The 22,144-nt window shown below is 38.4% G+C and overlaps 1 protein-coding gene across 3 annotated transcripts in view; it reads left to right on the top strand.

The window, feature by feature from the left end:
- The window catches only part of KCMF1 (potassium channel modulatory factor 1), a 50,362-nt gene extending 29,629 nt beyond the window's left edge, over positions 1 to 20,733 (top strand). For all 3 annotated transcript variants that reach the window (XM_059837112.1, XM_059837113.1, XM_059837114.1), the window contains exons 3-7: positions 6,006 to 6,145; positions 12,701 to 12,802; positions 16,631 to 16,805; positions 18,887 to 19,169; positions 20,098 to 20,733. In XM_059837112.1, coding sequence (XP_059693095.1) covers positions 6,006 to 6,145; positions 12,701 to 12,802; positions 16,631 to 16,805; positions 18,887 to 19,169; positions 20,098 to 20,359 — 962 coding nt within the window. In that variant the 3' untranslated portion in view covers positions 20,360 to 20,733. The remainder of the gene's footprint in view (positions 1 to 6,005; positions 6,146 to 12,700; positions 12,803 to 16,630; positions 16,806 to 18,886; positions 19,170 to 20,097) is intronic.
- The last annotated feature ends 1,411 nt before the right edge of the window (positions 20,734 to 22,144 follow it).

Genomic DNA, 22,144 nt, shown 5'->3' with positions numbered 1-22,144 from the left:
CTTTTCTTTTTTCCTCTGTGTACAGTATTAACAATTGAGGTAATTGTTTCAAATGCACAGTTGAAACTTCTTAACCTGTTAGCAGCAGTTATTTTTGGATAGTAGACATGGGCTAAAAGGACAGCAGTGCTGTAAGTACTAAATACTAATGACGGGGGTAAGAAAACTGAAACATACTAACATTAAATAACACAGATTTCAGTGTGCTGCAATGAGAGCGTGTCCTAAACTTTTTTTTTTTTTTTTCAAAAAACGCCTATAATTGGAAACCGAGAATGACTAAGAATTATGTTTTGTTTCTTGCAACTTGAGTACTTCTCTTTCAGTAGTCTTTGATAAAAGTACCTTTGGCTTAATGCCTTTTATGTGTGTGTTGTAGAGACCCAGAGGGGTTATTTTTTGCTATTTAAGTACACATGAAGAAGGTTCACAGTGAAGTATTGAGATGGGTAATAGGATTTGAAAGGCAGCTTTTATTTTGCTTGGTGTTTATGCTGTTTATTCTCTAAGTGAGAATAAGAAAACATGGTCTATAAATTTCATATGGCTAGATATCCAAGCATTGCTCCCACAGAACTAGTATCAGGAGAGAAAATACTGCAGCTCAGCTCTACAGTAAGACTTCTGGTTTGATTAACTGCAGAAAAATTAATATTACCAGATTGTGAGCCACAGCAAAGTCTGATGGTATAGAATTACTACTGACCTTATAAGCTTATAGAATCTAGAATTAATTGGAAAAATTGATAAATTACATATTCTTTAAAGTTCAGAAAGATCTGTGATATCATTCATAAAATGTTTTGATTTTAGAGTTTTAGAATACTCTAGATTTAGAATAGAATATACCTAAAGGCATGTACATTACAGTATTGTAGAGATGCTTAAAGAAACTGGTGACTTTTCAAAGGGCCTTGTGTCCAAGGAGATCATGTGACTTTGAGGAACATGCAAAAAATTAGGCACTAAGAAATGTTAAATTTAATTAGAAAATCAATAATAAATGGTAGAAGTAATCTAAAATTACCTGATTTGGGGTTGTTAGGATAGTTGTATTAGTGGATATTAAAAATCACCTAGGTTAGATATTAATGTCTGAGAAGAAAATAATCTCAAGGGTGAAATTGGCAACTAAGTGGTTTATTTCCAGCTAGCAGCCAAGCCCCACACAGCTACTTGCTCATTCTCCACCAGCAGAATCAGGGAGAGAATTGGAAGGGTAAAAGCTGAAAAATCTTGTCTTGAGCCAGACAGTTTAATAGGGAAAGAAGAAATGGTGCGCGCAGGCAAAGCAAGACAAGAAATTCGTTTAGTGCTTCCCCCAGGCAGGCAGGTAGTCAGAAATCTCTGCAGAGCAGGGTCCCGTCATGCCTCATGGTGACTTGGGAGGACAAACAACATCACTTCAAATATGCCCTCTTCCTCCTTCTTCCCCCCTTCATATACTTTATATCCTGAGCATTGGGGTCATCATGGTCCAGAATATCCCTTTGGTCAGTTGGGGTGACCTGTCCTGACTGTGTCTCCTCCCAGTCTCCCAAGCATCCCAACTTCCTCATTATTGTAGCAGTGCAAAAAGCAGAAAAAACCCTGGCTCTGTATAAGCCCTGCTCAGCAGTAACAAAAACATCTTGATATTATCAGCCCTGTGTTCAACACAAATCCAAAAGATAGCCCCATACTTCACGCTGTGAAGAAAAATTAACTCTATTCCAGCTGAAGCCAGCACAAGCACGAAACTAATAAAGTCCTCAGTAGTTTCCTGTGATGTGGGAAGTCACATGAAAGGAGAGTGTTTCTAATGATGACAGTTATGAGTATGGAATGTTCTTAAGTAAGGAAGATGTTACTAGAAACACAAACTGGAAGGCTGTTAGTGTAACTGACTGCGTGAGTTGTAGTGTACTTGGCTAGTGACAAACTTCAATACTGTTGTCTGTAGACAGGTTTCATTATGAAAATACTTTAATAGCAGTAAACTTACAGTTTTTGTTTATGATATTGAGGAAGGTGGACAGCTAGTGAAAAAGGAGTATTTTGTCAAGGAAAAGGAAGCAGAATGGGGAATCCTTCTGTTGTAAAACTGATGCAAGCACTTCAGAGGAGGTCACTGTCATTTTTCTGATTTTAAAAGTGCACATGATGATCCGTGAGTCATTTGCCCAAAATCCATCTGCTATGATGACAAGAGCCCTGTACTCTTAATTCCCACCACCACTCTGGCCAGCACTGTCTAGGTGCAGGTATTGGTGGGGTTCACTTAAGTACTCTGCCTAAAGCTGCAACCGAATTGTTTGTGGTGGACAGCTGACAGCATGGATGATCCTTTCAGCATAGAAAAAGTCACATACTGTTTACGTCTATGAAAGTTGAGATCAGTTCTTTGAGTTCTTAGGTACGGTAATAATGTTGCAGAATATACTGCAAGAAGATGGACTTTTTCAGGTATGCTGAAAGAGCTTTTGTTTTCAGCTTGACACATTTTGATTTTTTTTCCCTGAGATTCAGACTATTATAGGAGCCAGTATGAGAACACTGAAAACAATTAAAAAACTCTAGTGTTTTCTGGCTGTGCATGTTCACTCTTGCACCATCTGGTTGCTGTAATTATCTTTCAGGAGTCAGTATATAACCTATATATATTCATTTTTAAGCAAGATGGGATCCAGAAAATGGCAATGCTGTTGTTCCTCAGCCCCCACAAGAGATACTAGAAAATATGATACACTGAGTGATACACTGCTGTAAGAGGGACAGAGCTTAAAATAAAGTATCAAGTCTAGTATGTAATGAGCAGTGGCCTTTAAAGCACAAATCCAATTAGTTTATTTCAGAGGGATCAGAGGGTCAAAGAGTAGAATTGCAGTACAATTTGTGTAAAGAACAGGCATGTGCTTACCAGGCAGACACTCTACTTCTGTGGTCTTATTAGATCAGTCTGTCAGGACAATGGAAAAGTTCACAGCAAATTTCCTAGTTTTCTTAAAAAAGCATTTTAAACTGTTAGGATGCTTTAGGGTCTAAGCATGTGGCTTTCCCATTACCACATCATATTAAAGTTGCTGTACTGACCAAGAAAGTAACACAAATTGTTAGTAGGATTCTCTGCCAGAATCATATTGTGTTACTTTCATCGAAGTACAGAACTTACCATGGTCAGAAGTGCCTTCACTTGTTATCTAAGGTGCATGTGTGTCAGAAGATCCTGCCACCTTTTGTTCCCTAGGCAGAGGGAACTGATTAAGTAATGGTACCATAATAATGTGTGTGTGGGATTGACTGGATTCACCAGAATTCACCTTGAGACTTTTGTGGGTTTTTTGGTTTGGTTTTTTTTTTCCACACACTGAAGCATGATATGTGTGCTAAATGTGTATCATGCTAAGTCTGAGCATTGTAGTTTGTTTGGAACAAGATTCTGAAGCAGCTTTGAGGGTAATAGAGCTGCTTGATAAATGATACAAGAACATACATACTTTGTTTTGTCAAGTGGTGTGTTGCCACCATTTGGTTTCTTCAGACTTTGAAGAAGATTAAATAAGTACACCATACTTGTGTCATACCAACAACTATATGTATATATCACATTGGAATTACTTATATGAAGAAAGGTGAAAGTACAATTCCATACTGCTGTGTAGTCTTGTAAAGAATTATGTCTTAACAAAAAATACAAGCTGTTGGAAAATGTAATCCTGAATCAGATGTCTGTTTGAAAGATTGATTTTTATCTTAAGGAGTTCTGTGATACTTCTGTTTTGTCACTAACCTCCTACTAATTTTATGAGTGTGCTAGTTAGATTTTAATATTGAGTATACATTTAACTTTTGTAGCTATAGATGGATAGAAGAGCAAAACTGCTGATATTTTTGGTTGTATTTTCACTTTTAATTCAGGTTGTTTCTTGGAGTTTTTTCCCCACCACGGAAAAGCTATAATGTCTAAACACTGTGCTTGAAAACTGACTTCATAAACTAGTATTGGGTCCTCATCGGACAGTGTTGTGATCCTTCTACTCCTTTGTATTCTTCCCCTGATTGATAAGGAATATGGGTCATGAATCTTAGCCTGGACGGATGCGACTGAATCTGATTTTACTTCTTTTCTAAATACTTTTACTTGTCTTCCTAGACATCTTGAGCAGAGGGCTTTAGCGGTCTAGAGGAGTTTGAAGAATTATGGACTCCTGCTTGTGTATTTGAAATGAACTAAAATTTCAGAATCTGAAAGATTTCTTTGATGTCAAAAGAAACAATTCTTCGATCACGGACACATTGCATTCTAAACTGATAGATTTGTAAATGAAAAATGGTAACACAGTTGTAGATTGCTTCATTTCTGCAGCCAGGGAGGCATGGTTTCTGTTTCTTCCCATATTGCCTCTAATTCTTAGTTAACTTCATTAGCATAGGACCCCTTTCTAGTCAGGGACGTGACTGTTCATAATTGTAGGATTTTTATGTGCTTGTAGAAACAAAACAGATGGAGAAATACCCGTTCAGTGCTAAAATCAGACACAAAGATTAATGAGACTACTTGATAACCAACCTTTTTTTTTCACTTAGATTTTAATTTCAAGGAAAATTTATCTGGTGATCTGTATTTCACATTGGAAAAGAGATTTTGGTTGTAAGAGAGATTAAAGTTAAAGAGGAAAAAAGAAGGGAGGTGTATACTTTAAAGGAAAAATATCTAGATTTGCCAGCTTTAACTTCAACACACTTTTTAATATTTCTTTTTCCAGACAAAGTCATATTTGTCTGGCATTCTCACATATGTTTTATGTATATTACGAGAAGGATGTGGAAGGAGGTATGAATGGGAGTACATGCCAGAGGTATAATTAGGAGACTGCAAAGAACTCAGATTTTTATTTTGTTAGTGAATAAATGGGGTTTTTTGTAATCTTTGAAAACAAGGAACAACACAGGACTTGACGGTCTTGTCAGACCTCCCCCTTCTGTGATAGAACTGTGTGTACTGCTAAAATTTTTGATATCTGGATTGAGCTAACAGTGTATCCAAGGAAAAGATACCTTTATGTGCATGCTCATCTATTTACAACTCTCTCCAGATGGGTTGCGGCCCTGGGCCTTTTGCTCAGCCATGAAGCTGGACTTGGTACCGTTGCCTTACTTGAAAATACATTCATTCACTCTCAGTGAGTTTCATAGGTAGAGTTTTTTGAGCAATCTGATATTTAAGAGGTTTTCTTGTTTGGTTGGTCTTCTTAGGATTTGTTTTTAATATTGGTGTGAATGAGAAGCTTATTATTAATGCCTCCTCTAAAATATAAAATATTTTAATATCCTGCAGAGGGTGAGAGAGAATAATGTTCTCTTCTTGCATGGTTTAATAAAATTTTATCTGAAGTTTGGGGAACTTCTATGTTAGCAACTTAAAAGCGCCTGCTTTTCATCAGTGATGCACAAGTTCTCACATTCAGTACACCTAAAAGTTGAAGCCAGTGTGTAACAGATACTAAGATTCCTTTTCCAATATCAATCTTCTATGTTATATATTTGAGACATTTCTGAAACTACTTACTGCAAAGCAGTCATTTAACTGTGGCATAAATACTGACATGTGGTGTCACCGAGACCTTCTAAATTTTGATCTGAATTTGAGGTTTTGTCAAGAAATCAGCTTCTGAAATTTCATCATAAAAAATATTATACCATAGTTGACCCTGTGTGTGGGATAAGAGCCATAGTGGAAAAGCGAAAGTTTGGCAGTGAAGTTTTGGCAGCAGCATCATGATGGAAGTCTTTTTTCCTAGTAAATATTAGAAAACTAAGTTAGGTGTGCTAATCAAAATTAAATGTAGTCTCTGGTTTTTTTCATCAGTAACTAAACCACTCCTGAATATAGTCATTTCAATGAAAAAATAGATTAATTTAGCAGAGCTTACAGTGAAGTATGTGTATAAACTGAGGTTGATGTGAACAGAATTTATGGTGATACTACTTTAAAGTAACCTCTATTTAATTTCTTCCTGTTTCAGATTTGTACTATGGTGGGGAAGCTTTCTCTGTAGAGCAACCACAGTCTTTCACTTGTCCTTATTGTGGGAAAATGGGTTATACGGAAACATCTCTTCAAGAACATGTTACTTCTGAGCATGCAGAAACATCAACAGAAGTGGTAAGAAGCCTCAGAACTTGCTTTAATGGTGGAAATATATTTTAAATAGCCTCATTTCTGAAATATTGTCTTTCTGTTCTTTCTTGAAGCATGTATTCATTTAAATGCTTTATCTGAAGAGAAAATACCTACATTTGAGAATGACATCAAAGTTCTTCTATGATTTACGGGTATCATGATATAATGAGTTTGCTTCCTTCTTTTAGAGTTTTTGTTTGTTATCCTGATGCAGAGGCTGCCATGTTTACAAGATTGTTATACTGTAAGACAAAATTTAGAAGGTTGTCACTGTTGTTCTGTCTGGCGGTGTCTCCCTTTTTCATAATTAGTATGTAATTGTTCTGCTAGCTTACAGCTATCCTGGGCTTTTGTAACCTAAGAGAGAGGAAGACATGCAGGTAGTTTGTTATGTTTTCTAATAGCTTTTTAATGGACCTCTTATTTTATGCAGTGGAATTCTATAATTGTTTTAAAACTACTCTTGTCAAAGGAGGTGGATTTCCCCCATCCCTAACCATTGTGGTTTAAAATGCACTTCTTAAGTTTCAACAGAAATACTTTAATTGGAGATGTTAACTCTCACTATCTTGATTGACCTTGGGAATAGGAGAAACTGGGTTAGCGGTTTAGCAGAATGACATGGAGCGTACTGTTCTGTGGTTAACTGTTTTACCCTAGACCCTTAGGTAGAAAGTGATGCTTGAAGTGGATTACTCATCAGTAATACATTGTGTGAAATTAGTTATAAATAGGTTCTCTATTATTCTAATCTTCTAGTTTTCTTAATTTTTAAAGAATTCTGTGGAAGAAAATTAATGACTCTTCAAACCCACTAAGGAACTTGGGTGAAGAGGTGATGTGGGTGTTTGTTCACCTTTTTGGGGATTCAAAGGTGTTATGATCTTTCTTAAAAACACAGGAAGTGTTTACTTCACAGTCAGTTGCACTGTGATATATTATTTAACTCAGTGACATGCTGCAATTTTTACAGTCTCTCTGAGTTTTTCTTTACCTTTGACACTTTCAAACATAGCATCAACTGTTGAAAGTTCTGCATTTGGATGACTTCTGTTTTTACTTGGTGGCTTGGTATTGTAGTTCTGATTTGCACCACTTGATGTCAGTGATATGTTCCAAACACTGAGTGTTCACAGATCCTGGGTTTTTAAACTTGACATGCCCTTGTTTGTTTGCAGTTCTGACTTCTAAAACCCCACACATAAAGCCTAAATTTGTGATTCTTGACTGCTGCTACTCTGGTAAATCCTAAAAGAGTTATATGTGTGGAAAAAAAAGATACCACAAAACTTTTCTTTTTATGCATCAGTCTGCAACATGCTGTGTCATTGTTCCAAACAGTGATAAAGGACAATATTTTAATCCTTGAATATGATTGTTACTATTTGTGCTAAGTTTTGAATCTGGCATTTATGATAAATGTTTAGTGTCCATGCACATAAAATTGTTGGGGTACAGTACCCTTACTGGGATAGTGAAAGGCTACAAGAGTAGTAAAGAGGAAAATATTATGGATTCTAAATGTTTGTGATAATAGACTTTCAGACAATTACTTAGGTTTTGATACTGAGCTTGTAGTCATTTGAGTATCACCTTCTGAAGATGTGTTTTATTTTAGACATGTATTTTTAGGGATGTAAGGGAACTTTACAGGGACAGAATTATTTATGTTTTAAAGGCTTTTTACCCCCAGTTTTTCAAAGAATAAGCAAAATAATTTTTCATCTGGTAAATTTTGCCATTTTTATGTTCAGAGCGATGCAGATAAGTTTACTTTTCTGCTGATTTTTCTCATGTGTAGGCATTGATAAGTACAACAGTGGTAGGTATCTGCAGACAGGAATCACAGTCTGAATGAGGTTGAAAGGGACCTCTGGAGGTCATTTTGAGCAGGACCATGTACAGCTGGTTGCACAGGACCGTGTCCACACAGTTCTTTAACAGTGACTCCACAGTTAAATCTCTGGGTAACTTGTGCCAGTGGTGGGTGATCCTCGGAGTGAAAAATGTTTCAGTGGTTCCTGATGTTTATGAGGAAGCTCCTGTGTTTGAATTTATGCCGTCTCCCATCCTGTCACTGCATGGCTCCATCATCCTTTGAGGTTCCCTTCAGGTATTCATGGACTAAGATCTGTCCTCTGTTACCCCACCTTTCTCCTGGCTGAACAGTTCCATCTTTCTCAGCCTTTCCTCCCTTCCTCCTTTTACTGAGCATTTTTCAGTGTGTGCATGTGTGGAGCTGAAAACTGGGCACTGGTGCTGGGTTAAGGCGAAGGATCACAATCCTTGACCTGCTGGCTGCTCTCTGTTCAGTGTAGCCCAAAACACCACTGGCTTTCTTTGCCACAAGAGCACCATGGTCCACCAGGACCCAGGTCCTTTGCTGCAAAGCTGTGTTCTGTATGACTGGCCTCCAGTGTGTGCTGATTCCTGGGGCTGCTCCTGCCCAGGTGCAAGACATTGTACTTCCCCTTCATGAGATTCCTTTTGTCCCATTTCTTCAGTTTTTTAAGGTCACTCTATATGGCAGCACAGCTCCCTGGCGTATCAGTCACCTCTAGTGTTGTGTTATCACCAGAATTCCCACTGATCACCACCCTCTGAGCCCATCCACTGAGACAGTTTTCACTGCACCTCACTCTCTGCTTATCCAGCCTGAGCATCAGCACCTTAGCTTTGAGCATTCTGTGAGAGGCAGTGTCAATGGTCTTGAAGTCCAGGTAGGCAATTTCCCCTACTCTTCAGTCATCTACCAGGCCAGACATTTCAGCATTGAAGTTTATGAAATTGGTGAAGCGTGTCTTCCCCTTTGTGAAGCCAATGCTGACTGCTATTGATGATTTTCTTGTCTTTAATAGTGCCTGAAAATAGTTAACAGTAGTTTCCTCACTTTCCCAGGGATCAGAGCAAGATGACCAGGTCCTTCCCTAGGTCCTCCTCTTACTTGCCTGTCTTTAAGATAGGAGTGAAATTTGCTTTGCTCCAGTCCTCAGGCACCTCACCCAGTCACCATGATAGTTCAGAGACTGAGAAGAGGCTCACAGTCGCATCTGCTAGCTCCATCAGCACCTCTTGGTGCATCACACCCATCACAGCCTGTGGGTTTAAGTATTCCAGTTCACATAAGTATTCTGCAGAGTAATCCTCTTCCAGCAGGGGAATGTCTTCAGTACTCCAGACTTTACCCCTGCTCTCTGAGGCCTAGATTTGCTAAAGACCAGTCTTGCCAGTAAAGACCATAGCAAAGGATGTATTCAGTACTTGAACCTCTTCTGTGTCCTGTGTAACTAGGCCTCACATCTTTTGAGCAATGGGCCCGTATTTTCCCTAGTTATCTTTTTATTTCCTATGCACTTCTAGAAGACCTTCTTGTTATCTTGGATGTTACTTGCCTGATTCAATTCCTGATTTGGGCTTTAGCTTTGCTTACATTGCCCTGTGATGCTCAGATAATGCTTATGGTAGGCTATGCTGTGGCTTACCCTGGGAGAGTGACCTCTATAAGTTTTCTTTTTGTGTTTGAATTTGTCCAGGAGTATCTTGATCATCCACGTAGGCCTCCTGACATTTTTGCCTGACTTCATGTTCAGTGGGTTGGAGAGCTCTTGAGTTTGGGGGGGAATGATCTTTCAATATTAACAGGCTTTCTTGGGCCCATATACTCTCCTGATTCAAACACCATGGGACTCCTCTGAGCAGATATTTTAAGACGCTGAAGCTTGCTTTGCTGAGGTCCAGGGTCATGAGCTTGTTTTTCATCTCCCTTCCCTCAGGATCTCAAATTGCACTGTGTCAAGGTCACTGCAGCCAAGGATTTCTTTGACCCTCACATCCCATCTGAGCCCCTCCTTGTTGGTAATTATGAAGTCCCGTATAGCACCTCTCCTCATGTGCTCCTTTGTCACTTGGAGGAGGAAGTTACCCTTAGAGCACTCCAGGAGCCTCTTAGATTGCAGTCCCACTGTGCTGTCCTTCCAACAGATACTGGAGTGGTTGAAGACCTCCATGAGAATCAGGTCTTGCAAGTGTGAGGCAGCTGCTCTGCATCTCTAGAGAGTCTGATCTGTTTGTTCCTCATGGTCAGATGGCCTATAGTAGACATGCCCTATAGCATCCCCTCTGCGTGTTCTCTTCATAATTCCAAGATGGAAGATCTCCATCAGATCATCTTCCATCGAGACAGTGCTTTTAATGCACCGCAGCTGCTCTCTCCCTTAAAGGGCAAAGTGAGAGAGCAGCTGGGGTGCAGCTCTTCCTGTTCAAAGAGCCCTCTTCCTCTTCTATAGAACCAGTATTTCTTCACCCATGTAATGTCTAGGGACAATGCTTTAGAGTTGTACGGCAGAGGAATCTGCAAATCAGTATGATGATTGTTTTTGTTGGTGTTGGAAGTTTCAGGTTAGTTTGGTCAAGATGAAATGCAGGGCTCAACTAGAAGTCTGCTAGCATTGTAAATAAAAACAGATTTAGTAGACTTCATAAAATGCCATCTCTTCAGTCTTATTTCATAACAGAGATGCTAATTTTCTGCCATTACTTTGCACTGCAGCAGCTTTCTCACCCTCGGGAAGGCATTACTAAGTTCCTTGAAGATGAATTGTAAGCACTCTGTTGTTGATACTTCAGTGGTAAAACTGGGGAGAGCTTTTTCCTGCAGTAATGAAATGGACAGTCTGAGTCAGTCTCAATGTCCCTGTTCATCCTCTAAGATCCCAGTGATTCTTGTTGAGGTTACAGAAGTGTTGTCACTTAATGTGGTGTAAATGGGGAAGTAGTGCTAATAGAAGCACAGTTCTGGAAACTGGCAGGTGTTCTGTGAGGGGGATTGACTTAGGCCTTTAGAGTCATCATTCAGGGTTGCATGATGATTTCTTAATACAAATGCTCATAAATTCAAGAGAAAATTCTGACAACATTTGCCTTTCATCTACACCATTAGTTCATGCATGTTATAATTAACAGTGACTTTGAGCTCTGTGTCATGCTTAATCAGGGATCCAGCAGTCTTTGTTTTGGCTCCGTTAGAGCTTATGCTTAACTAAACTGTTGTTTGTGCGTAACAGTATATTTATTTATACTTTAAAAAGACTTTATTTATACTTTAAAAGACTTTAGTACTTTATACTACAGTAAAAGTAGTAACTTTCCCTAGTCAAGAGTTCTTGAAAGTTTAGTTGATTGTTTAGAATTAGGGTTGGAATACTTAGATTCCTTCTTACTCAATATTCATTATAACCTTATCTTAACTGGTGTTTTTCTGAAGTCTGAATATATTCACAGATCTTTGTTATGTTAACAAAGAACTTTCTGGTGACTTCCTGCTTTCAGGAGTGGGTTGTTCTTGTGTTGGGTTTCTGCTTCCTCAGAGTAGCTTAAATAAAAGAAGATTACTTTGAAGGTCTTGCATACTTTTGATATGAGAAGATTAAGCAGCTGTAATAAAGTTTAGGGAATTTAAAACTATCTGTCCAATACACATCCATCTCTATATGGTAGCTTTGATACGTTGGCATAGCTGAATATTTATTATACTATGTTGTGGTGACATATGCCCTTTAGTGCACTTGATTAAAAATCTGTGGAGAGCAGTGCTGAACATTGAAAATAAAAGGGGACGACTTGTAGCAAAAAGCTTTTAAAATGCCTTGTTTTCTTTTCAGAACTGGCCACTAAAATTAAAGTGGAATTAGATGCAGCAGTTCCTGTCAAGCAGCTGAGATTTTACAGTAAACTTATTTCAAGACCTTGTTCTCACCTCCATGAGACTACAATAGATGTGTGCTCTTTTATACAGGTGTTCTTAATGCTTATGGTCTTTTGAGATCTACATTCAGCAGCTTAAGTATACACAGGAAAAATGAAAGAAAAATGGAAGATGCTGTTTGTGGAGTCATTCAAAGAACAAGTCATAATTATGATAATAGTAGTGGTGATATTTGCCTGCTTATTTAACTGTACTGCAGTTTAAAAAACAAAACAAGCAAAACCTGCCAGCCAAAAACTAAATGGGGGGGGAAAAACCCCCAAAACCAAAGAGAGATTTCAGTACCTGCTCTCAAAATACTGTTGTGGAGAGGGGTATGGAGATCAGCCCTTCTCTGCGAAACCTACTCTGCCTGAGTAGTGGGGTGGTCTCAGCTTGATCCTTAGCAAATATGGGCAGTTTCATTCTGATTCCTCTGCTGGGATGGGTGTCAAGCAGGCAAATAGCGTTTCTATATGATTCAGCTCTGCTGTTTGTGGCAGAATTGGCATGCAAAAATACTAACTTTCAAGACATTGCAAATTGATTTTGAGAATCCTAGCTCTGGTTTTCTGAAATTCATAGTATTCTGGAATTCATAAAGTGATGACTGAATTAATGTCTGCACTTTTGTAATTTTTCAGAGTTTATTGAATACCTTGATATCCAGGTGTTTGTGAATACCAAAATGTTATTTTAAAGCATAAGAGCCAGTGTCTAATGATTGATTTGATACAAGTTCTTTTCTTGTAATATTTATAAAGTTGGGTTTTTTTCTTGCTTTGGCATTTCAGATTTGTCCAATATGTGCAGCATTGCCTGGAGGGGATCCGAATCACGTAACAGATGACTTTGCAGCTCATCTTACACTGGAACACAGAGCTCCTAGAGATTTAATATCCTTTCCAATTTGAGGCAAAGAGCCTAGACTATTTCACCTAGTAGTCACGGTGACTTCGTTTGATTTTTATAGTCAAAGGGTTATATTTTGGATTTCCTGGACCTTAGGTTGCTAAAGATATGTGTGTCAAAAATAAAAAAAGTGTTTAAAAGTGTTTAAAGTCCTAGTTTAAAAAAGTGTAGCTGTCAGACTGTGCACAGACTTGTAGGTATACTTGAGAGTGTTTTTTGCTCTAACAGCAGAAACATATAAAGGATTTTGGCATACAGAGGTTTTTTCCTAATTGCACTGTGCTTTATCCTGCCTCATGAATACTGTTGGTGCTGTTTTACATATCAAGATTCAATCCTGTATATATTTATGAGATAAAGATGATTCAAGCGTAGCTGCTTGTAGCAAAAGATAGTAAAGTTGTTTAACTACTTTCAACACAATGTTTTAATAATTTAATTTTGTAATGCTACTGACATTTTGTAATACAACTCAGAAAACCTTCAGATTTTCTGGGAAATAGGATGTTGTTCTTCAGTTACCTTAGCAGCCAGTTATGGACATTTATCTGTGCTTGATGGCTGAAGAGCTGTAACTGTTGGGATTTTTTCATAAGTGTTATTGGAATATTTGTCTCCTTTTAAATTTTTTTTTGCTCCCTCAGATTAACTGATAAAATATCTTTTGGTTTGGGCTTCTATTTAATGACATGCAAGCTGTGTAGCATCCTTACAGTAAGTAATCTCTGAATTATTCATTTGTGTCTCATTTAAACAAACAGAAAAAAAGACTGCATAATAACTTCGACAGTGGCTTTTTTGTTCAGAGATTTTTTAAAAGGGAACAAAGAATAATGTAAGCTCAAGCAGTTGGGGGAAAAAAATCCAAGCCCTATCAAACAGAGTTAATTACAGTAATAGAAGGGAAACAGCATTTGAGGTGATGGCTCCACTTCAGTTATGATTGTATTTGATTGCATTTAAGTTTGTTAGCATTAGCATGGTTTAAGGTCAGGACAGACTAAATGTGCAGGTTAATTACTGTGCAATAATTGGATCAGTATAAAGGAGTTTGGGTGTGGATTGGCTCTGTGAAAGGTGAATGATGAAAAAGTGATGCAAAAAATGAGTACAAAGTCAGATGAAAGCAGTTACCTGTACTTGCCTTTCTCAGGGACAGGAGTAGAGCTCTCAGCACTGGGGAGGAGCAGGGTGCTAAACACGGTGACTCTGGCCATGGGAGCTTGATCCCAGGCATCCCTGTGGTCCTTGCTAGCCAGGAGTCATGCCATCCTCCTTTCCGGAGGAGGTAGGATAAGATTGATGAGGGGACAGTATCTTCCAGACCACTGGATCTTCCCTGGTCTTTGGACAGCTTTGGAATGTTGCTTGATGTCTGATGTAGTTTGTGTCATTTTAGTTCTGCTCATTGTACCAAATCTGAGATTTTCGTAGCACCTGCCTAATTAGACTTTTTCTAACAAGAATTACATAACTACAGAGCAGTGTGCCAGCATTCTAAGTGTGGGCTTCCAACATTGCCTTAACTGTAAGGCAGGAAGTTTAAATTTTCCCAGCTGCAGAATGAAATTAATTTCCTACTGAAATGCACAAGATAATTAGAATTCAGGTTACTGCTGTGTTTTCTCCCCCCTAGTACCAGAGAAGCCACCAGATGACTTTTACTTAAGGAATGTTTGAGCCAGAAAAGACAGTCTTTTTTCAAATACAGAGTAAGGTTTTCAGTATCAGACATCCCAAAATGGATCTGTTTTGGAAATGCATTGCCCATGATTAAAGATCATGCCTGTAGAATTTCCTGCTTGTACTTTATTGTGTTGGTGTCCAGTGTTGTCTAATTTCCAAAACCTGGTAAGAAGTATTTTGAAGTGACTATTTGACATTGGACTCTACATCATATCTAGCAGCAGGGAGATCTAAGGCAGGAAGAAGGGAAGAGAAGATGCCTTTATCACTCAGGTTCTGGCAGTGTAGGAAATAAGAACCATGACTCTCTGATACTCCATTATATTGCTGAATATGAAGTTGAAGCTGGACAGAACAATTCTTTGTGCCCTGTAATTGCCTTCATGTACAGAAAGGAGATAGAGAAGGCTCTTGACTTGCACTTCTTCGAGAGTAAAAATTTATTTTGCAGTTTGAGGTAAGATTTTACTGTTGGATTTGCTACAGTTCTGAGAGGTGGCCTTGTCCACCAGCTATTAATTAAATGCTTGGTTAATTTTGATTTTTGTTTTTTTCCCCTAAAGTTGTCTTAAAACACTGCATGTGTTTCTTACTACAAACCTTGTGCAGCTATTGCAAGGTGTGTCATTCATTTGTACAGTCTGTGACAACTCTTTAAAACTCAGTTTCTTTCTTTAGCAGGAAAATATTTGAAAATTCATTAAATACATCTTTTCAGCATTAATCATACAAATAGTTCTCACATTACTATTCAGTTAAATGTTTTATCACAAGGTAATGTTTGCAAAGTCTTTTCTTACTCTAGCATAGCTGGTAAAACTCAAGTGCATGCTTAGCTGGTATTTGAAGAATGACATTTATCTCAAAACACTTTTAAAGCTGTGATTGGAAACTTACCCTAGAGTCCTATGTCTGCCTGAAAAATCCCCAGATACTGTCCTGTTTTAACATGTTTAGTTATGAAAAGCTTGCAAAACTACGTAGGGTCTATAGTCCATCTAATTTAGCAATTCCAGCAGCACCCAAAATTAGCACACTCAGAGGTGCAAGATGCTCTGTACTAAGCAGAGTGTGTTCTGTACTGGGGAAGTTTTTCATTTACACTCTAGATGTTAAGTTTTACACTGTAGCATAATGAACAGTTTTGAAAGAAGGAAACATTCTGTAAAGTCTTCTTGTAATGGCCAGAAGCTCTCTCTTGACATGGGAAGTCAAGTTATTCCTTTCAGTCTTCAGTTCTTGATCTCCATGATATCATGAGGTTCTGCTCCATAACTGTGATTTATGAAGAATACAATGGGTGCTGCCCTTACACATAAATTGATACCATATGAGTAGTAACCATACTGTTACAAAAATAAAAAACATAGGAGGTGGAGCTAAATTTTAATAGCACTAAAATAAAATATTGAAGTCTATGCTATTTCATTTTTCACTAGTGAGTAATACTAGGAATTTTTAGGAAGAAGCCTTATCTGGACTGCCTTGGAGGAATGAACGTTGACAAATTTATGACAAAAATAATCTTTATTTTAAGTTTGTTAATTACTTCAAAATTTCTGTAAGAACCTATTAAGTGACACAAAATACAAGCATGTGATGGGGGGAAGTGGGAGAAAAAGGCAAAATAAAAAGCATCATTATGATACTGGAATTAGTGATATTTCTTTGGCTGTAAGAAGAAAGAGATATGATGGATGTGCTGAATACTCCAGAAACCTACAGTTTCCTAACGACTGGAATTTCTTGGATAAAAGCATGAAGTACAGAAGTCAAAAGGAATTTGGTAATTATTCTGATAAGAATTGTAGTAAATGTTTTTATTGATTTTGATACTTAATGTAAGAATTGGGAAGGGAGAACTGAAATCCCTGTCTCAGCGTAAGCTTGGCTGAGCATGGATTTGTGTGGGTTTTCATTGAAAAGTTTGATTTTTAAAAAAATTACCAGATCAGTAAGTCTGACCTGTAGCAGAGCTACAGTGTACCTTAGCTTTGCTTCAGAAGTTGAATCATTACTTTATGAATCAAGAACAGTATACCTGAGTATTTGACCCATCACATGTCCTTTAATGGTCGTTTAACACTCAATGCCAAACAGTTCTGTTTCCTTAACTTCTTGTCTACGATGAATCCAGTGGCGTTCGGCATGTACGTAGGATGTTCCACCCAGGCCGGGGTTTGGGAGGCCCCCGTGCTCGTAGATCAAACATGCACTTTACTACCAGTTCCCCTGGTGGGCTTTCGTCTTCTCAGAGTTCGTATTCTCCAAGCAATAGAGAAGCCATGGATCCTATAGCTGGTAAGAGCTGTAACCACAAATTTTACTCCACTGTCCTGCTTCCACAGGGGAAGGAGAATGCAAGGTGGCAGTGCTTGCCCTGCTCTGTGTTGCTATGAAGCTGCATGTACAGGCACAGCATCCCACAGAGCAGGTCAAGAGGGAAAGGGTGTTCTTACTGTCAGCATCAGAAAATAATTAGGCCATGTCTTTAGGATTCCCAGAAGTAACTTGTTTGTTCTATTTTTACCTTTGATATGAAAATAACTTTTTTTTTACAATGAAGAAAAAATAGAGAATCAAGACAATTCTGAAAGCAAATACAGTTTAGTCTATGGGGAAATGTAAACATTTTAATGCCATGGTCTTTGACCATACCAATATATCAGGGAAACCTCAGAATGTCTGCCACAAGTCCACCTTTACTTCAGATGCAAAGGAGACATAGTGTTCAAACTGGAGCTTGCTACTATTAGGCTGTGACTTCCTCAGGGGGAGGTAGCCTGGCTTAATGAGGCATTGCCCCTGGAAAGGGAACTGTGGATCCACTGCCTCCCTTAATCATGGTCTCCTCTGCCTGCCTTCTGCTGGCTCTGGTGCTCTGCTGGCCTGGTGTGCCCTGATGTAACTCATTAAATTGGCTGTGAAGAAGTAGCCCATCAAGAGAAAAAAAACAAGCTAAGTGAGGTCAGAGTTGAGTTTGTTCAAAGAGGGAAGACGTTCTTGAAGTTTCCAGTGCAAGACATCCTCTTTCTTTCACCAGGGCAGCTGCTTCAGTTCATTTAAAATGTGAGGTGACTGCTGAAGTTTGTTTTCAGCCTTGCAGGACCTTCCCACTTAGCAGCATTAAATGTGGGATAAAATGTCATTTGTCTGCATCTATTCTTTTTTCGTGGAAGACGTGTTTCTACATTTAGAGCACACTGAGCTGTGTGTCCGTCTTGTTCCTGGACTGTTTTGAGTTCACACCTCTTTCCAAAATGCTGCTTCTGTATATTCCAAGCTTTAGATTACAGTGAGAATAAATATGTCTTAATCTTACCTCTGAGTTTTAACATATCTGCCTTTTTACTGGAGTAATAAATAGGAAAAATCACAGTGATTTTTCTATTTAAATTTATAGCATCAGTTACTTTTATTAAACATTTTTTTCCTCCCTGTGGCATTCTCTAGTAATTAAAATTTACTTTTTTTTGATGTTGCTATCAGTGTTGTTGAAAATTACTCCACCTGTCTAGTTTGTATTTTGCTTTGTTCCTTCAAAACCAGCTTGTTTTAGTATGATTACATTTTGTTAATGCAATGGAAGAAAAATTGTCATGACCTATACAGTAAATTTGTAATGTAGAGGAGAGGGACAGGAGCAGGATTGTCCCATTTTTCCTCTACCATTGCATCAACTTCAGCAGGTATCTGAGATAAGAAGTACCTTCTGCACAGGACATAAGAAGAGGTTCTGCAGTAATGCACTGTGCAGTAACTCACTGCTAATATTTATTTTAAAAAAACTTTGTGGATAAAATTTGCAAGGAGCATTCCATCCTTCTGAATTGGAAGACTTAGAGAGAGTTTTTAATTGCTAGGCCTTCTGCATACTTCTGGCAGAAATAAGAATTCTTACAGAATGCTTTTGAAGTGAATCAATAATTGACTATATTTTCTTAATTAAATTTCTTTTATTGAATTTGCTGCAGCACAGCCTCCCTCTGAGATAATTGGGAAGATGAAGCTTGTGTTTTGAGGGAACACTTGTTAAAAGGAAAAAAAAAAGTCACCATCCAAAGCCAAAATAAAGAAGTTTCTTAGTGGCTATTTTGGCTTGAAGCTTCAGAGGGTGGCTGCAGAGAACTGTCTTTTTCCAGGCTGTACCTGGCAAAAGATTGTCATCAAGACTTTAAACCTCGTCTTGTTATTTGGACTACATCTGCATAAATTAGTCTTAGTCTTTGTGGGCCTTAGTCTTCACAGTCTTCTCTGAGTGTTGTTGGGTTTTGATGTTAGTTGAAAATGGAATTGATGCACTGGAATTTGGGGTGTATTTATTCCGCTGTGTAATGCTCATTTAAGATCTCAAGTCACAGAAGCTTTCTCTTCTCTGGCAGAGCTTTTATCCCAGCTATCAGGTGTGAGGCGTTCTGCAGGAGGACAGCTCAACTCCTCTGGCCCCTCTGCTTCTCAGTTACAGCAGCTGCAGATGCAACTGCAGTTGGAACGACAACATGCACAGGCAGCAAGACAGCAACTGGAGACTGCACGCAATGCAACCAGACGCACCAACACGATCAATGTCAACACCACTATGACACAATCTACAACAACAACCAACACATCTAACACAGAAAACAGTCAGCAGACTATCCAGAATTCCCAGTTCCTTCTGACAAGGTAATTCATTCTGTGTATTTATTTACTTGTATTTACCTCTTATAATTTCTGTTTACCATAGTACTAGTAGAGATACAGAGTTTGATGAAGCGTATATGTTTGGAGTCAGGATGGTATTAATGCCTAGGATGGCATTAATTAACAGAATATTTGCCTAGTTTAGAAATTATACTTGGACCTCAGGATTATTTAAAAGAGGATTCACTTCCTTTGTCATCCCAGTTCTTCTAGAACACTGACCACAGACCTGAAATAAAAATATTTTCCACATCTCCCCTGCCACATCCTCTGCAAGCATACTTCTGTTTGTCTGTGATTGTGGAAGAGTGTGGTAATTTTAACAGCTCCTGTGCTTGAATTTGAATCAAGTGGATTTTTATATAAGTTCAGAATAATGCCATGTGACATCTTTCAATCAGAAATTCACTTGGGAACCTTAATTAAAGCACCTGTAAGTGTCACAGACTGTGACTTTCAGAGTTGGAGTGATCAGGTCATGCAGTGTACCTTAGGAGAAGTGGAATTACGTTCAGTAATCCATGCATAGTAGGCTTTACGCATCCAGTGACGTGTTTTGTAGCCAATAGGAATTTACAAGTTGATGTGGAAACAAAGGAGGCATATAATTTCATGTCCAGGAAATGGCACCAGCCCTCCCTAAAAGACTCCTTGAATAGCAGGAAACCTCACAAACAGTTTTTGATGTTCCTCTAACTTTGGGCTCCGCTGTAAATGCTGTTGCAGCAGCAGAGAAAGGGTGGGTTGTTAAACGCATGCCTGGGTTGTACTGAAGTGCTGGATGTGTTGATGGGCAGGTAGGACTGTCCTGAAGTAGCAGTTTCTGAGCACATCTCAGCCTGTCCCTGGTGTCACCAGTGAAATGGGCTTTCAGCAACTCTCTATCTTCTCTTCCCTTGCTGCTGCCCAGGTTGAATGATCCGAAGATGTCAGAAGCAGAGCGTCAGTCAATGGAGAGCGAACGGGCAGACTGCAGCCTGTTTGTTCAGGAGCTTCTACTGTCCACCTTGATGCAGGAAGAAAGTTCCTCCTCAGATGAGGATGAGCGGGGGGAGATTGCAGATTTTGGTGCTATGGGCTGTGTAGATATTATGCCTCTAGATGTTGCTTTAGAAAACCTAAATTTAAAAGAGAGTAATAAAGGAAATGAGCCTCCTCCACCTCCTCTTTGATGACATCCCACTTTGCAGACAATGTCCTCTGTGCTGTATTTGCCAATGAAAGTGGACAACAGCTATCTTGGGTTTGTTTTGGTGATTGTAATTTCAGGTCTGTCACTCTTGTTACATTGTGTACATTCAAAAGAAAGAGAGAAAAGATATATATGATAATCATTTCCACTTAACTAATTTTTACTTCTAGCAGGTAAATGTAGGTTGCAGTGCAGAGCCAAGGGCTCTGTGTCCTGTACCTTGACATGCAAAAGGCTCTCCTAATACTCCACATTCAAACTGAAGAGGAAAAAAAAATGAAAAATCTCTAATGAAGCTGCTGTGTGTATTTATGAATATTAATGAATAAAAACTGCTTGGATGGTTTACCTTAACTACTGCATGACGTTTTTTGCAGCGTGCATGAGTTTTAGTGACCTTGTCATTTAAAAACTTAAATACAAGGAGTAAAACTATAGAACACAAAGCTTTCCCATTATTCAAAGGTTATGTGATGAAAAAGGTTAGCGCTGAGTAGCAGTTTGTGGCCACAAACTAGCTTTTTAATAATACGTGACAGAATGACATCTTCATGTACTGTTCCTGCACAAGATGGAAACTCTGCAGTGGGATACATTGTCGTGACCAGGGTGTGGCGTTTTGCTGAATGTGACCCTTATGTTGCCATCTCAGCCGTCACCTCAATGTGGAGTTAAACTTCATTTTATGCATCTGTAGGAGACACAACAGTAAGGCCACTGCTGGAAGCTACTGCAAGGGGCTTTTGTTTGCCCCAAAATCAAATGATGTTCACTTTCGTTTAAAGTTTTTCTTTGTTGTGGTTGTTAAAATTTTTTAATTGTTAAATATGTTTTATTCAGGTGTAGACAATTCATATATTCACTGTGTTTCTTAAAAAGAAAAACAAGTTAACCTGGATCCTATTGTCTTAGTTTAAAAGCCTTTCACAGCCTCAATCATATTTTGAGTTATTTATGTATTTGCTTCATAGTTTGCAGAGACCTGACAGTATCAGGAGAGCTTGAGGATTTGGATTCCCAGACTGTCAGTATATTACAAGAAATTCTTAATGCTAACTTTAGCACCTTTTATTTATTGTTTCCTTTGGTTGTTTTTGCCGGTATAAAAAAAGTTGGGGAAAAAAAGCCTTTCAGTTGAATCATGCCACCTACCTACATGCCTATACTGTTAATCCTACTGGTTTGGAAAAAAAGAGTATTGTGCATAGAAATTTATAATAGCCCCAAAGCAAGGACAGAAGGGGTATGTTTGGTCTTGGTTTTCTTCCTTTTTTTTTTTTTTTTTTTTTTTTGGGTGGGGGGTGTTTGGGGTTTTTTGGTGTTGATTGGGGGTTTTTTGTTGGTTGGTTGGTTGGTTGGGTTTTTTGGTGTGTTTTTTTGAATGTAAAGTTAGATTATAAAAACAAAAGTGCACACAGCTTCTGATGAAAATTTAAACTAGGCTTATATCATAATGATGTCTTTCCAGATCTCTCACCTCACCCCCTCTCTTTTTCTCTGTATCCTCACATCTCAGCAGCATTGTAGAGTAAACGTAATGACTTAGACACCATTTGGTGTTCTCAGCAGAACTGTGACATGTATGCTAATCCAAAATAACAGGAAAAAACATCCCTATAGACTGAGTTTAAGTTCCTTCCTCTCTTTTTTTTTTTTTTTTTAATCACCAAATCTTGATTGTTTTCATGTAGAGCAGCATTAGCTTTGGTTGGGGTTTTTTTTGTTTGTTTTTTTTTTTAGTCTCTGCAACAGAAAAATATACATG

Source organism: Haemorhous mexicanus, chromosome Z (assembly GCF_027477595.1).
Source record: "Haemorhous mexicanus isolate bHaeMex1 chromosome Z, bHaeMex1.pri, whole genome shotgun sequence".
NCBI classification, from domain to species: domain Eukaryota; kingdom Metazoa; phylum Chordata; class Aves; order Passeriformes; family Fringillidae; genus Haemorhous; species Haemorhous mexicanus.
This window is presented reverse-complemented; position numbering and strand designations above follow the sequence as displayed.